The following is a 17,779-nucleotide window of genomic DNA, read 5'->3' as shown; positions in this document are numbered from 1 at the left end:
CGATTTTAGGTCCTCTGGTTCAAAACTCAATTTTATATAATTTCTCCTATTGTACAGACGTTAATGAATGCGCTATGAATAACTGTGACCCAAATGCTACTTGCGCCAATACCGTTGGTTCCTTCACATGTACATGTAATGCCGGATACACTGAAGATGGAATAACATGCACAGGTCAGTTTATTTTTAAAACAATTTCGCCATTTAAATTAATTAAAATAATTGTCACCTATACGGTAATCAAATGGTATAGTGTGGAAGTTAAATTTTTTACAGACATTGATGAATGTGCCATATGTAGCGACGACCGTGAGGCAAATACTGCTTTCGCCAATACCGTTTATTTATACCATATCTAATTTTATACATATCTAAATTCATACATATTTGTACAGACGTTGATGAATGTACTATGGATAGCGATAACTGTGACGAAAATGCTGCTTGTGCCAATACCGTCGGTTTCTTCACATGTACATGTAATGCCGGATACACTGGAGATGGAGTAACATGCACAGGTCAGGCTATTTGTTTCATATCTCTATTCCGTTTATTTCAAATAATTATTCCCTATACACGGGGAAAAAACTTTTTGGAAATGGTGTATTCCTATGGAAATTGTCTATTATGACTGTTTTACGTTTTCTAAACAAATATGTTACATGGCCAATGTTTGTGAGGCAATCAATTAAAAATTAAAGTTAAATTACGCTGTCAGACAATCTTAATATATTCAAGCGCTATTGCGTTTTAATTGTATTATGTTTCAGAGTACAAGGAACATTTTTACTTCTCTGTTGACCATACCTCAATTTGTTTATAACCCCCAAAAAATTATGAATCGGGATTTAATAATTATGAATGATTTGTAGTCGTTAGTTGGATTTTGAGTGTTCAAAATAATTTAGTTCCACGACCAAATTGTTATGGGATCAATCTAAAATGAAACATTTATTCAAGCGCATTTAAAGTTTTAATTGCATCATAGTTTAGAGTATAATGAGAATAATTATTTTAACTTCTCTTATGACCATACCTAAGAAATATGTCTTTTACCTAACAATTTATGACTTATGTTGAATGATTACATGCCGCTATTTAAATTCTTTATTGAAACTTACGAACGAATCTTCTATTCAAATAAGGTTACTTCTAACACGTGTCAAGTTACCGTTTGTCAAGTTAAGGCTGGTTCAAAGTGAATATTCGAAGGCGAATATTCGGCTTCGAATACGTTTTGGGCGTCAAAATATATGCGGCTTCGAATATAAAACTATGAACCGGAGAAAGATATATTTCTACAATTCACAGCGTTGCCCGACTGTTAACAAGTATTGCCCGTTGACCAAGGTAAGCAAAATTTAGAGAATTTCTTTAACGAAGTTAATAAAATCATAATAGGTAAACTCCATTTAACTATTGTCATGATTTAATTTCTGTATAAATGGGTCTAAATAGGAGCAGTGGCGTAGCCTAACCAGTGGGGACCGGGGGTGCAAGCTGCCCCGGACACAAAAACCCTGGAAGAAGAGTCAAAAATTGGGAAGGGGGAAAGGGGGAAAGAGAAAGGGGAAAGAAGAGAAAAAAGGGGAAGGGAGAAGAGAAAAAAGGGAAAGAAAGAGGGAAGAGAAAGGGAAAGAAGAAAAGAAAAAGAGGGAAGAAAAGGGGAAGGAGAAGAGAAAAGGAAGGGACTCAAGGGAGAAGAGAAAAGGGAAAGAAAGAGAGAAGAAGATCTATAGGCCTACTACTTTCATTGTGAAATTTGTTCTCTGAAACACTGATATTTTCTAATATGCCAAAAACCAGGAGCTTCATGGCGCTCAGCCCCCTTGACCCCGCCTGGGCTTTGCCCCTGGACCCCACCGATTCCACCCGTTTAACGCTTCGCGGCAAGCGAGCTTTCTCTTGAACATAAATACTAAAACTTTTGATCAGAAATTTTTCAATCTTGCCCCCCCGGAAGGTCAGGTCTGGTTACGCCCCTGAGAGTCAAAAAGATTTGCTTTTCGGGGCATTTACGACCTGCCTGTAACCGGCGCGGAGGTTGACCCATACCGTCTTGCAGGTTTCAACTGCAATGCAAATCAAGAAATGAATGAGGCTAATAAATAAATAAAAAATAAATAAATAAGTCAATAAATACATAAATAAATAAATAAATAAATAAATAAATAAATAAATAAATAAATAAATAAATAAATAAATAAATAAATAAATATCATAAGATATGATTGAAGCGACGACAAATATGACAGCCCTCACAAGTGTTATATATGAGACCACCAACGGTGACCCACCAAATATATATCTATCGAGTTCAACAAAATTCAACTCCCACAAATATATTTCCGGTAAATACTTTTTCATTGGCTGATATCCACTTGAGATCGGTATCATCAAAGTAGTATTGCTCTCATTTCATGATTCATTGAGCAATCAATTTTGGCATTCGACCGAAATACGCGTCAAAAGATAAAAAGTCTCGTTCCGAACTTGTGTAGGCCTACATTGCTAGTGTGTTTTAATGCCTGATTCACAAATTATAGAAATAAACAAGAATTTTTTTTAAAGAACACACAATGATAGGGTACCAACGCTCGTGGTTTTGGTTGTTCTGCATAGTTTATGGAGATATTCATTGCAAAGCGCTATATATCCATTCCTACATGTTACTTATTTTGCCCTCTTAATTATTAATTATAATTATGAATTTGACTGAACGCATTACATCTTTATTCCGCCCAAAATAACATCGTTTATAGGTGCCCAAAAACGTCAAGAATTCCGCTAGTGCGGAAAAGATGACAAAAATGGGAGAACCTCCGTGGCAAAGGCATTTTTATATCAATAACCAATGATTTACCACCCCCAGACCCTCACACATCCTCTGCCAGGGGCAGATGCATATGGGGACCTAGAACTGGGGCCAAACATTATTTATGTAAAACCGGGGTCAGAGGATGATTTAAGGAAGTCCCATCATGCACTGCAAACGTGTTATCATTATAGAGTTTCAACTGCCACTTTACTTTTCAAATCCCATTGAATTCTGTGCAAAAGATGTTGTTTAAGAATATTGTGCGTGTGTCATTATTACTTGGTCGATTTCAGAACAAAAGTGATGTATGCATAAAGGATAATTCACCTTCTGTAGGTAACATAAAATGTGAAATCGGCTAGCATTATTGTAAATAATATCAGTCCAAATTCAAATTTAACCATGGCCGTCAATGCAATGTGCGAGCAGTGGTGTCATGTTCACTCACAAAGCTGTGCTAACCGCAAGTCAACACAGTGGCGTGGTGGGAAGTGCTTAAATCATCCTCTGAACCGGGGTGGAGGCATAAATCTGAATTTGGAGTTATTTTTTCCTGCATCAGTCGATTTAAATAGAGCTACGTTAATATGGAAACATTCACTTGTACATTTAGGTTATGTTTTGTAAGCCTAAATATCATAATTTACTTTATACATGTACCATCACTACAGCATTGGAATGCTATTGCCTCATGCCAGGCATTTTCCTTTTCCTGGACGTCTTAATAGTCCCTTACTTTCATATCATATAAAAATGGGTACGCTTTTACCGCACTAATAAGGGGCACACCACTAAATCAATGCGCCATTTGTTCCGGTAAAATACAGAAACTATTTGAGGTATTTTGGGCTGGTCTTTAGACTTATTAATCAGAAAGAGTGGCGAATTAAATAGCTTATTAAAATAAAAGTGGAAAGCCTATACATAAATTCGTCGCATTTTACAAAAAAAGTCGCATTTTATAATTATTGAGAAAATAGGTCCGCGAATTAAAAAATGGCAGAATCGGGTTTGCAGTCTTGAGAGCATGTCAAAATCATTGGGGATTTTTGAAATCATCGTTCGTCGAACGATATTCAGGTGACCTCGAGCCTTTCATATAAATCAATAGTATCTCGCTATCAGTTGAGCGATATTTAATCCGACCCAACTCATATTTTATTCGTTGCCGTATATATTTTGACGTCACAAAAAGTATTCGAAGCCGAATATTCGCCTTCGAATATTCACTATGAACCGACCCTTACACTAGAGAGCTTGCGATTTCCAAACGTAGATATCGGACGTACGTTGATCTATTCAAAACCACTCTCCTGTATCGAAGCGAGGTCACGTATTTAGCTATTTTTGAAGATATTCCACGTGCGAAATCGACGTAGATACATCGTTGAAAATGCACAAAATTTGTCCATTTCACAATATTTTAAAGACAGTCAAAGATAATGAACATACGAAGGAAAGTCTAATTATTATTATGATCCTTTTTGTTTGTAACAAATCATTATAATAAAGGTACAGCGATGTGTTAAAAATGGACCAAATTTAAACGCAATATTCATACGCAGAGATTGTCTATTGAAATGTGTGTGATACTTTGCGTATAAAAATTTAACTTGCGATTTGACATTTTAGACTTAACGTAGCATTAAAACGTACGTTCCACCATGGTTCCACGTGGAAATAGGCTGATTTTACCTCGAGTCTAGGTAAAGGAAACGTAGAGAACGAGTGTTTCTCTACTAATGTTATAGTCAAAATATCATGTGTTTTTTGTACAGCTGAGGGGTGGTGCAATAACTTTGTGTATCCCCGAGATGGTGAAGCATTATAGGGGGTGGGGGAGGCAAAGATTGGTTGGCAGGTCAAAAAAAGGGGGGGCAAGCATTTTTTGCAGGTCGAAAGTTGGGTGGGGGAGGGCAAGGAAATTTTGGCTCAGATATTTTAGGAACATTAGGAACACGTTCAAATATGCACAATTCCTGATCGGTTATTTATTTATTTATTTATTTATTTATTTATTTATTTATTTATTTATTTATTTATTTATTTATTTATTTATTTATTTATTTATTTATTTATTTACACACAAATTCAAAGTAGGGCCTATAGACCTCTGGCAAGCCAACGGTTCACTCGCACCTATAAGATTAGTATTTTTGAAAAGAGCTGTATTGTATTCAATCTATGTTTACAGACATACACAGGTGATTAGTGCAATCTGCTTATATTAGCATGGTTGGGCGATCTATTCAAACATTGTATTAATCTATTGCGATTATTACGTCACTTCTTAACTTATAGATGCCCTGCATTCTTTTATCGATTGGCTCCAAACAAGGGATTTGAACCGCTGTCCTTCGCCGTAGTTATGGCGGAGTGCAGTTCAACAAAAGCATGATTGCAATCTACCACGACATTTCGGCTCACACACATAAGAAATGCACTACGATAAAATAGGTTGATGAAAACAGTGCAACAGAGCATTAATGCCCAAAATTGAAAAGCTGTATAATTTATAAACATTATACACTACACATAAAAAATACTACTAAGGGATTTTCAACATATAAGAATCCAAACAATCAAGTACCAACATGCAGAGTTTTGTCCTTATATCACTTTTGGGTTTATAACAAAATGTTTTCAAGCCTCTATCGTGATTGGCAGCTGCATAAGACATCTCTTTGATAGCTGATAATGCCCATCTATTCACCAAGTGGCTATTAACTGATGAGTACTGTCATTATGCTAAAATGAAATCATTGTTTAGCAACAAAGGCGAGGACTCGTCTGTCGATATGCTCAAACAAACCGCTACACTGTTCAATGGCTTTCTTGTACTATATGAAATATGGTGGGCGATTTGAAATGCACGTGCCCTGAGCAAACTACGATGCGTACGCACACTGCAGGGCAAAGAAAAATGGAAATTGTCATAATTCGCGCGCATACTGCCGGGCAATGACGTCACATGTCAAGTGGTCTATACCCGATCAATGTTGGAGTTGCCTATAGCCTATATGTTTAAAATTCAATATGGCTACCGAACTGTCATGTGGTCCAGTGGATTAGTGCGCTGGACTTCTGTATTCTGTATGTAGCAGCGGCGTGGGTTCGAGGCCCACCTGTGCCGAACTGAAATTCCATTTTTTTTAAAATTTAATATTAGAAAAATGAGACTGGGCGAATTTATGTATGACGTAGAGAGGATTAAGATCCCTTTATTGATCCCTGACCCCACCGACTACCCCCGGGCTGATTTCATTCAAAACAAATCACCAGATGACTGACTATAGGACATAGCGCCACACGAGCGTTGGTAAAGTATGTGGCTTCACTGCAATACATAGCTACGTAAAAACGTACGTGTTAACGTACGTAAAAACGTACGTCCTACGTCTACGTTTGGAAAATCGCAATCTCTCTACTGTCTCTGTATTCGTGTTGGGGTGTGTTTGTGACGATGCATCATGCCACACTTGTATATGGCGCGTGGAGTATTAACAATTATATCATTGATTCTACCCTGATTAATTTAACGCACTTAAATTTATCATAAATAAATGTTATTAAATAAATAAATAAATAAATAAATGTAGATATTTATATAGCGCTTTATGCGCTATATAAACCTGTAAAGTGTGCTGAGGTCTGTGGATCAACGTCTAGGCGTTGTGCCTATGCGTAGCGCACTATAAATCACTGCGCTTTTTTTTCTTTTTCTTTTTTTATGCCGTAAACAGCCTCAAAGCGCTTTACATTTATTCCGCCGTTATTAGAATATGTCGGAACCACGTTTGCTGCCTACAAATGGCGCAGGGTTCATCAGTACAACAACTGTGACTACCCCTTACAGCTTCCCATTGCACCTGGGTGGGGTGAGGCAAGCGTGACAAAGCGTCTTGCCCAAGGGCGCAACACGGTGGCGGGACGGGGACTCGAACCCACGCACGTCAAGCAAGCTCTCAGATTATGAGTCCAAGGCCGTAACCACTGAGCCACCGTGCCCTCTAATTACTGACAATGTTTCCAAAAACATATAACTATCAGTATAATTTCTCCTATTGTACAGACGTTAATGAATGCGCTATGAATAACTGTGACCCAAATGCTACTTGCGCCAATACCGTTGGTTCCTTCACATGTACATGTAATGCCGGATACACTGAAGATGGAGTAACATGCACAGGTCAGTCTATTTTTAAAACAATTTCGCCATTTAAATTAATTAAAATAATTGTCACCTATACGGTAATCAAATATTATAGTGGTGAAGTTAAAATTGTATTTCATGATATTTAATGATCTATATATATTGAAAACACGTCATTCATTTTTGTACATTGATGAATGTGCCATGTGTAGCGACGACCGTGAGGCAAATACTGCTTGCGCAAATACCGTTTATTTATAACATATCTAATTTCATACATTTTTGTACAGACGTTAATGAATGTACTATGGGTAGCGTTAACTGTGACGAAAATGCTGCTTGTGCCAATACCGTTGGTTCCTTCACATGCACATGTAATGCCGGATACACTGGAGATGGAGTAACATGCACAGGTCAGTCTATTTGATTCATATCTCTATTCCATATATTTCAAATAATTATCCCATATACACGAGACAAAACAAATTGGACTATTATAGAGTAAAAGGAAAAATTTTACTTCTCTTTTGACCATACCTCATTTTTTTACCCAACAAATTATGAATCAGATTTTAATATGAATGATTTGTAGTCGTTAGTTGGATTTTGATAGTTTTCAAAATAATTTTGTTTCACGACCCATTTGTTATAGGATCAATCTAAAATGATACATTTATTCAAGTTTTTTTTAAAAAGTTTTAATTGTATCATCATTTAGAGTATAAGAAAAATTTTAACTTCTCTTATGACTATACCTAAAAAACGTGTCTTTTACCTAACAATTTATGACTTAGGTTTTGATGTTGAATGATTACAAACCGCTATTTGGATTGTTTTATTGAAACTATGAAGCGAATCCTCTATTCCAATAAGGTCACTTCCAACATTAGAGCATGTCAAGTAACAGCGTCTCTATATTCAATGTATATTATGTCACGTGTGAGTATGGCGCGTGGAGTATTAACAATATTATATTGATTCTACCCTGATTAATTTAACACCCTTAAATTTATCAGAAATTACTGACAATGTTTCCAAAAACATATCACTATCAGTATAATTTCTTCTATTGTACAGACGTTAATGAATGCACTATGGATAGCGCTAACTGTGACGAAAATGCTCCTTGCGCCAATACCGTTGGTTCCTTTACATGTACATGTAACACCGGGTACAATGGAGATGGAGTAACATGCACAGGTTAGTCTATCCAGTGGTGTAGATTTCTTTTTGACATTGGGGGAGGGGGTGTGATTGGAAAAAAGTCTTGAAATTTAGTGAATCTGGCGAGAGAATAAGTTCATTTTGAAGCTAAACTAATGAAATATAGTTCAAAAGTGGAAAAAGTTGGGCTTTGGGGGCTAAAATGGACATATGTGAGGTTAATTTGGTCAGAAACCTACATACATTCGTCAACATGGGTGGGGGATGATTGTATGGACCATCCCCCTGGCAAAATATTGGGGGGGGGTTGTTCCCTATGGGATCTACGACTATGAGTCTCAACACATCGCCATTTGAATTAATTCAAATAATTGTCACCAATACGGTAACCAAACTACCTTTCGGAAATGCTGTATTCCTTTCGATATCATGATTGCTTTAACATTTGAAAACAAATACGATTTCATACCAATATTTATGAAGTGATATATCAAAAATGATACATTATGTTGAAAAGTAAAGATTTAGATTTTAATTAACGTTTTTTAATTAGGAAACGAACCCTCTTTTCACTTCTAACATGTCTAACACTAAAACATGTTAAGTTACAGTGTCTCTGCGTTCTCGGTACGGTAGGTGGTGATTTTGATGATGTATCATGTCACGCGTGTGTATCACCAGATAACGTTTTGGATGAGAAAATGGTCATTTTAATGGGAAACGGCCAAAATGAAAAGAATTTAAATTTGTATCCTTGTTTTGAATAAGAAAAAAAAAAGGTTGGTTTTGAACTTACCGGGATTACCAATTACCAACAGTTTCAATAAGACAGTAAAGATTTACACACGCATCACGAAGTTTCTCATCTAAAAGAATTATCAAATTTTGTAGCATATCGCCAATATATTTATTTCAAATTATTGTCGCCTAAGTACCATTTGGATAATGTGCATTCCTATTGAATTTTATAATTATTATTATATTTTTTTATTAACGTCATCTTTATAGAGGGTAGCCCAGATCAGTGAACAAAGTACTGCTTTCCACTGGGGCCCTCTTTACATATTAAAATACAAAGTTATAAAAAATAATATACAAAAATTGACAAATAAAATGTCCTTAATCTTAAATTACAAAGCACTTAAAATTCCAAGAAAAAATGTATAAATTGCACTTTGGTAAATTGCATGCATATCAATAAAATAAAGTCTGCACAAAAAGCAACGCAGCTGCCACAACTTTTCCACTATGGCGTCAATTTTTTGTGATGTGATTATCGCAATTGATATACGCATTATGTTGTAATTAATAGGTGTATGGGTATGTATTAAAATTACATGATCGAGCTAATAATTATAAGTCCTTGCAACGTGTTTTTCTATAAAATATCGTTTTGTTCATATCGGGTCATATTTCTTCAGTTTTGCCCATACACTCGACTCTTTTTCTGAGCATAACGTGTACATAAACCTTCAAAATATTATTCTAAAAAAGCAACAGAAATAAGATATGGAAATAACAGTATAAAGTTTTGATAAGCATATACTTCATCTGTTTATATATAATTTAATTTGTATAGATAATTTGGAGATTGAGATAAAGGTTTTATTAAAACTAAAAAACGAATCCGCTGTTTCAGTAAAGTGACTTCTAACATTATAAAACATGTTAAGTAACAGCGTATCTGCATTTGCGGTAGGGTTTTTTGTGTGACGAGGTATCATGCTACCTGTGTGTATGGCACCTGGAGTATTAACGCTACTATTATTGTTTCTTTATCATAAATAAATGTTATTACTGACAATTACTGACAATGTTTCCGAAAACACATCACTATCAGAATAATTTCTCCTATTGCACAGACGTTAATGAATGCACAATTCGCTACTTGCACGGTTCCGCCATTATGCACTATGTGCGGGAGAGCCTCGAACTGGCAGCATACATGAAAGGAAGAATTATGTAACCTTACACAGAACGTTATGACTAGTTCAATTCCCATTCATGTATGCTGCCAGTTCGAGGCTCTCCCCGCACATAGTGCATAATGGCGGAACCGTGCAAGTAGCGAATGGATAGCGATAACTGTGACGAAAATGCTGCTTGCGCCAATACCGTTGGTTCCTTTACATGTACATGTAACACTGGGTACAATGGAGATGGAGTAACATGCACAGGTTAGTATATTTTAAAACACAACGTCATTTAAATTAATTCAAATAACTGTCACCTATATGGTAATCAAACTAGCTTTCGGAAATGTTGTATTCCTTTCGATATCATCTTCAAGATTGCTTTAATTTGTCAATACAAATAAAATAATGTTATTACTGACCATATTTCCGAAAACACATCACTATCAGTATAATTTCTCCTATTGTACAGACGTTAATGAATGCACTATGGATAGCGATAACTGTGACGATAATGCTGCTTGCGCCAATACCGTTGGTTCCTTTACATGTACATGTAACACCGGGTACAATGGAGATGGAGTAACATGCACAGGTTAGTCTATTTTATAACATAACGTCATTGAAATCAATTCAAATAATTTTCGCTTTTACGGGAATCAAACTACCTTTCGAAAAAGTTTGTATTCCTTTCGTTATTATGTACAACGAATGATTTAATTTTTTAATATAAATTTGATTTCATACCAATATTTATAAAGTGATATATCAAAAATGATACATTATGTTGTCAAACAATGTCAAGTAAAGATTTCAATTTGGATGTTTTATTGAAACTATGAAACGAATCATTTTTCCAATAATGTCACTTCTAACATATCTAACACTAAAACATGGTAAGCTACAGTATCTCTGCATTCGCGGTAGGAGCGCTGTTTCAATAAAGTCCCCTCTAACACTAAAACATGTTAAGTGACAGTGTCTCTGTATAAGCGGTAGGGGGTGTTTGTGACGATGTATCATGCCATACGTGTGTATGGCGGGTGGAGTGTTAACAATAATTGTATTGATTCTACCCTAATTAATTTAACGCACTTAAATTTATCATAAATAAATGTTATTACTGACAATGTTTCCGAAAACATATCACTATCAGTATACTTTTTCCTACTGTACAGACGTTGATGAATGCACGGTGGATAGCGATAACTGTGATGAAAATGCTGCTTGCGCCAATACCGTTGGTTCCTTTACATGTTCATGTAACACCGGGTACAATGAAGTAGGAATAACATGCATAGGTTAGTCTATTTTAATACATAACGTTATTTAAATTAATTCAAATCATTGTCACCTATGACCCCCTTTTTCATTGGACATATTTCAACACTGAAAAAGAATGTCGACCATGACGTTCGAAACTGTCAGGTTAGTGAACAAATCTACTTGGTTTTGAAAAATGAACTTTGTAAACTGATTTTCTGCATACCTGATGAATGTATTTACGGAGAGTATAAACGTTTGACAAACCAGTATTTTACCTGTTCATAATATTTGTATAGATATTGATGAATGTAATATGAATCCTGATCACTGTGACCCAAATACGGCTTGCACCAATACCGCTGGTTCCTTCACATGTGCGTGTAATACAGGTTACAATGGAGATGGAGTAACATGTACAGGTTGGTATATTTTGTGGCATGTCACCATTATACTTATTTCAAATAAATTGTCGCATATACAATAATGAACATTGTGTATTCCTATTGAAATATTCTACTTCAACGTTCGCGAAACAAATTCGTTTTAGTGCCAATGGCGTGTTGTGATCAACAAAATTATACTAGGAGCATGGATGTGTAAATTCGACGATTGAGCAGATAATTGTATCGTTTCATTATCATTGAGGTATAGGACTTTTTTTTTTTTTTTTTGGAGAAGAGCAGGTAGGGCAACTACTTGATTATATTTCTACATGTTCATACTACATACTCTGAAAATTTTAGAAAATTCGCACGAGTCCGTTTTTTTTAAATCACAGTTTTGTTCCTAAAATGTGGGTTATAGCGCCCTCAACGGACACTCTCTCCATAGGGCTACATGTAAAGACCAGTTATAGACAAATCGCCCTAAAATAAAACGGACTCGTGCGAATTTCCTCAAATTTTGCATATGATGTAGATTTAACATCTGGAATGTAATGCAAGTGATGTCACTGCTGCTCTTCTAAATTCATTTTTAAAATGTCCGCCCCAGAGGTGCACGTTACCACAACGTGTTTTTGCTAAACAGATCGTTTGATTCATATTCATGCAACATTTTTCTAGCCTTCGAAATGATATGTTAATAAAGCAACATAAATAAGAGATGAATATATGAGTATTAATGTTTAATAATCATGTATTTCATTTACTTGTATAGATATCGATGAATGTATTATGAATACTGATAACTGTCACTTAAAAGCTGGTTGCACCAATACCGCTGGTTCCTTCACATGTGCGTGTAATACAGGTTACAACGGAGATGGAGTACAATGCACAGGTTAGTCAAATAATTGACACCAAAAACATGCTTCAAACTACATTTAGAGAATAAACGATAGGAATTTTTATTTTGCCTATCCTCTACCGTGTGATAGACGACAGGCAGGTCCAATATTTTGAGTAGTGGATGCCGGCCTACGATAAAAATATTGGACCTGCATGTCGTCTATCATAGGTAGAGGATAGGCAAAATAAAAATTCCTATCGTGTATTCTCATTCTTAGTCAGTTAAATATTATTTTAATAACTGTAAATTATTTTTTTAAAGCAAAAACTAAGTTACCGTCATAAAAACTCCCCTCATTATAAAATGAACGAAACTTGTTTACAACTTCACGTATTCTGTTGCGCGTACTGCTAGCGCGTTCGCGTATCCCGCACTAGTCTACGCATCCAGCGCGATACATACTCGCACCTCTACACGCGTGTTACGCATTATCAAGACGCATGATGACGTGGGGTCGTCTACGGCCTGATAGACGGCACCCGAAATCATGCGATTGTCCAATCAGAAATGTGTCTACGAACTAGACCACTCCCACTGACTAAGAATTGGAAATAAAGCACCCCTAGCGATAGTTTCTACTATAAATTTTCAAAACTGTTTCGTTTCAGTATTAGTATTATGGGATTACATTTTCAAAAACTCTTCTTGTACCTCTTTAAAGACGTTGTTAATCGGTGTTGAACCCGCACTTTTACAGTAGCGTATACGCGAACGAAGATAACGAAAGCTCACATATGCATTACGCCTTTGCGCGTAATATTCTTCATGCCCATGCCTAGAATTGTGCGCGTACACTCTTCCATGCCTTTTTGAATTCATTATTTTGGACGAAGCGGCTAAACATCTATCCTGTAGTTTTATTGATATCAAGAAATGAGTTATCGTTCTTGTACTGTTGAGTAGCAATGACATTCCTAATGAACAAATCATGTGACGAGCTTTAGCTTGTTTTCGTTGCTGGAAGGGATTTAATCATATTTCACTGTTGTTCATCACCGTTTAGCTACTCACGTCCGGCGCATCTGCGTGGATTACGTCGCCCAGGCAGCTTTACAAAGTAACCTACGCACACGATTTAATCCCTAAATCAATTTATTCAAGCGTTATTGAGTTTCAAGTGAATCATGGTTCAGCTAGAGTACAAAGAAATTGTAACTTTTTCTAGTTCATGAATATTATTGTATGAATGTACTTTCTGATATAACTTGGGAATATGTACCTTTTTCCTAATGTGTAATTTTTTGTTGTTGTTTTTATTATGTTTTTCATATGTTTTTTGTTTTGGAGCAAATGCGCTGTGTTATTTGTAGAGCGCTATAGAAATGTTCTTTAATAATAAATAATAATAATAATTAGTTGATCAGTTTAAATGGAGAATACCTCTACCGCGGCCTGAGAACAAGTAAATTCAAATTGCCCGCCATGGCAATCTTTGATTGGATAAAAGTATTATAGATACGTTACAAAACCTAATGACGCACACGACTAACAATGTGATTGGTCAAAGTGGGTGGCACTTTTGAATAAGTAATTATGAGCTATGATGCCTGTTGCATAAATTAGAAACAGGCGATTTGATCAAAGATGAAGGCGGCATCATTACATGCACAACTTCACATCCCCTAACTAACAAAGGATTATATAAGTCCTAGCTTATATGTGATGGAACAAAGCATACTTCAAATATCTTTCACAGAAATTTAAATTGTTTCATGAATGAAAATTATAACTATTTTCTAACTTTTCAAAATCTTTTAATTTGGAAGCATTGATCATAAGCAATTATTTCTAAGCCTCGGGACGAAAGTAATACAAAAGACATATCGTGAGTCCTTTTAATTGGAGCACATTAGCTAGGCGACTTTTATGAGCAATGATAGTTTTATGTTATACCCCTCCCCCACCTGGTTGATGTATTGTAAACCGACCTACCGCCCATAAAAAATGATATATATATATATATATATGCCACTAGGTGGATCCGTGCGGCGACACACTTGGGTCCTGTTAGGACCAGGCTTAAACAAAATTCTCATCGACAAGCTGGGCTGAAAAATCTACTAGTATTCTGGCAAGAGAGAAAAATACCGTATTCGAAGATAAAGATCTCTCAAGAATAGAAAGCCACTAACAAACAAAACGAATTTGAATAGTTTATCAGTCTCAGGGTCAAGATTATTATATTCGTAATACATCTCTTAAAAAGCATTTTAATATGATTAATATGATTAACTGATTTGCATCATAGGGCAAAATATTTCTTAACTGATATCACAAATGTCATCTGAAAGGCAACTGTACACCCTCAAACAACCCATGCCGACACGCCAGCTAAAATATCAAACGCGCAGCTAATTTCGTGCACTTGCAGCGCGTTCGTACGGAATTTCCAATGTGGCCCTTTCGCAGTGATTCCCACACACCAACGTACATGCAAATTAATTGACTTTGGGTAATATCGATATGCTTAACATAAAAACTTACCTGTACATTGATGTATAAGTTTCTTTATGTCGTCAAGAGTGTAAAAAATGCTAAGGTACCTTTTCTTTTTTCTTCCAGCACCCCAAGATTGTAATGAGATCTTGACCACAAATGGAGGAACTGCGAGTGGTATTTATTTGATCTCTCCCGTTGTAAGCGGTACCACTACACCAAAACATATGCTCGTATGGTGTGACATGGTCACAGACGGGGGAGGCTGGACGGTGAGTAAATGTTTTTGTTTTCTTTATACTTTATTAATCAAAATTGCATTTCAATTGATGAATACTATGTCTCGCAAGTTTCAATATTACACTTTTAACATAACGCAATATATATTTGTGACGTGGTATATCGAAAGCAGACACATTTGGGCAGGATCGTAAATGGAGAAAGAGCAAAAAATCTGCAAATTTGTCTTGTAGTTTCAGAGCGGAATATAACTGGCATCTTGTATTTTTTCAGACATTTTTTTAAGGTTATTCCTACATGTACTCCCAAAATTGTCAACAAGGCCGACATCTCAATTTACAATATTATAATACCATAAAGTACGAACTCAATATATTCGTTTAGGAATGTCCGATATATATGGGAAAAGCGGCGTTTTAGAGCAAAATATCTCTATATTTAAGATATGTAAAAATCGTAAAATTGATAACCTGCCCAAAAGTGTCTGTTTTTGACATGACACGTCACATTTATTGCAGATAAAGAAGGAAGGGCTTTTAGAATGAGTGAATTTAAACGGCATATTATTAGTTAATCCCTGTTTGTTCACGAAATACGGGAAAATAATGGGTGCCGTATTCCATGAAGCCGAAGGCTGAATTAAATACGGCAGCAGACCGTTGACATTTTTCCGTATTTCGTAAGAACAAACAGGGGTAACGATTTTATCCTTTAGTGAACACTAATTCTGAATTATCATCCTAAACTATGCTGAAGGAATTTAGCTTGATAATATTACTGAAAAGTATGTCAGCAGTCATGCCGCGCGTGAAGTATGCAGGCCCTATATATGCACAAAAGTACTCCAATCTCGGGTAAAATGCTATGAATGTAAACATTGACATTTGCAGTACATGTTTTAACAAGAAAATATCTGGTAAGCACGAAATAGCTAGAAAAGCCTCCATGAAGAATATCAGATCCATGGAATTCAATGTCTGTTTCGGGTGGAATTTTCTCATATTCAGAACTCTCACAGTTAAATGCCACTAATATTCTATGTTTTTAGTACAAAGCGTTCCCAGACCCCGAGCACAGTTGACGTTGGCATAGATCATTAACATTACAAGGCAGGAGGTACACCGGTGACACAGATCACATCCCTGCTACAATTCCCCACTTCACTTCAAACCTCATACTTTGTGGTATTTTCATCTTATTAATATAAATGCAAGGTGTTTCAGCGACGTGTTGATGGTTCAGAGGATTTCTACCGTGGATGGGTAGATTATAAGGCTGGATTTGGTAACCTTGCAGTAGAATATTGGCTTGGTAATGACAACATCTATGCCCTAGTTAACAATGGCAAGACCTACGAGTTGAGGTTAGACTTAAATGACGGCTTTGAATGGAGGTACGAGTTGTATGCGTCTTTTGGCATCAGTGACGAGGCCAGTGATTACACATTGACGATTGGAGCATATATTGACGGAGGAGGTAAGAACAAGATAATATTGTATGAGTTTGGTAGGTTAAGCATGGGGTGTGTTTTTTGTGGATAATGACATTGCAAGGTATATTGCGGGTTTATGTCTTTTTCTTGTTAATATGTGTTTGTGATGGCGAAAAGAACGCGCGTGTTTGGCGTGTCTGTACGTCTGAGATTTGAAATAATCATGATGATAGCAAATTCAATTTTTATTTTTGTATTTTTTTTTATCTATTGGACAACAGACCTTAAAATCTACAATAGACTCCCCAAAACAGCCAAGATTAGCCCAGTGGGGTCCCTTTTATTTACCTCTTATATCACCTTAAAATGGTCTGAAAATCTGTATTAAAATATTATTTTGTAACGTTCGACAAAAAAATACATTTCAAGTTGACCGAAATCGCATACTATGGCTTTATAAGAATCTTAATGTTAAGAATAAAATAGCAGAATTAAAACCCAGAAAAGTTCACATCTCCTTTAGTTTATACATACAGACATCTGTAATTACTCACATTATTACTCTATTTTTACCCAGCGGGCGATTCATTAACTTATCATAATAGCATGGCATTTACTACACGTGACGTAGATAATGATGTGTGGAATAATGGAAATTGTGCCAAATGCAAAGGCGGTTGGTGGTACAAGAACTGTCATGAGGCCAACTTGAATGGACTCTACATTAACGGCAGTTATACCAATGCGGATTATGTAAATCGTGAGGGTATGGAATATCTGTCATGGAAGGGTAATCGTTATTCATTGACTGCAACACAGATGAAGGTTCGCCCAGCTCCTTAAATGCATCACTTCATGAAAAATAGACATGGCAAATGGGGCAGGGATACGGGTACTGGTAGTTCTGATATGAACGAAGCAATCATGTCACGGCAATAGGTCGAATAATTGACAATGCGTATTCTCCACTTAGATTAGAGGGCTAGGTGGGTTATCTATTAAGCTCAGAAATTGTGTTACTGGGTTTCGGTTTGGGGGGGGCAATGATACCTTCCAGTTAAGGTATG

At 36.1% G+C, this 17,779-nt stretch overlaps 1 protein-coding gene and 1 long non-coding RNA gene across 2 annotated transcripts; both read left to right on the top strand.

Annotated features, from left to right (window-relative positions):
- The first annotated feature begins 6,912 nt into the window (after positions 1 to 6,912).
- LOC140139438 (uncharacterized) lies at positions 6,913 to 8,165 on the top strand. Its single transcript, XR_011857120.1, has 3 exons — positions 6,913 to 7,007; positions 7,262 to 7,384; positions 8,049 to 8,165. It is a non-coding gene; the product is annotated as an uncharacterized lncRNA (long non-coding RNA).
- A 2,745-nt stretch (positions 8,166 to 10,910) lies between these two features.
- LOC140139033 (microfibril-associated glycoprotein 4-like) lies at positions 10,911 to 17,608 on the top strand. The gene is made up of 7 exons (XM_072160815.1): positions 10,911 to 10,944; positions 11,227 to 11,349; positions 11,611 to 11,733; positions 12,473 to 12,595; positions 15,167 to 15,312; positions 16,495 to 16,756; positions 17,290 to 17,608. Exons 1-7 carry the CDS (start codon positions 10,911 to 10,913, stop codon positions 17,553 to 17,555), a joined length of 1,077 nt encoding a protein of 358 aa, XP_072016916.1. The 3' UTR covers positions 17,556 to 17,608.
- Positions 17,609 to 17,779: the final 171 nt, after the last annotated feature.

Source organism: Amphiura filiformis, chromosome 18, assembly GCF_039555335.1.
Source record: "Amphiura filiformis chromosome 18, Afil_fr2py, whole genome shotgun sequence".
In the NCBI taxonomy this organism is placed as follows: Eukaryota; Metazoa; Echinodermata; class Ophiuroidea; order Amphilepidida; family Amphiuridae; genus Amphiura; species Amphiura filiformis.
The sequence above is the reverse complement of the archived record's forward strand: the minus strand, read 5'-3'. Positions and strand labels throughout refer to the sequence as shown.

Coding starts and splice junctions, on each gene's coding strand:
- LOC140139033 (XM_072160815.1), top strand. CDS start 10,911: ATGTCACTTCTAACATATCTAACACTAAAACATG. Junction 11,350..11,610: donor AGTAGGAATAACATGCATAG/GTTAGTCTATTT, acceptor ATATTTGTATAG/ATATTGATGAATGTAATATG. Junction 12,596..15,166: donor AGATGGAGTACAATGCACAG/GTTAGTCAAATA, acceptor TTTTTCTTCCAG/CACCCCAAGATTGTAATGAG.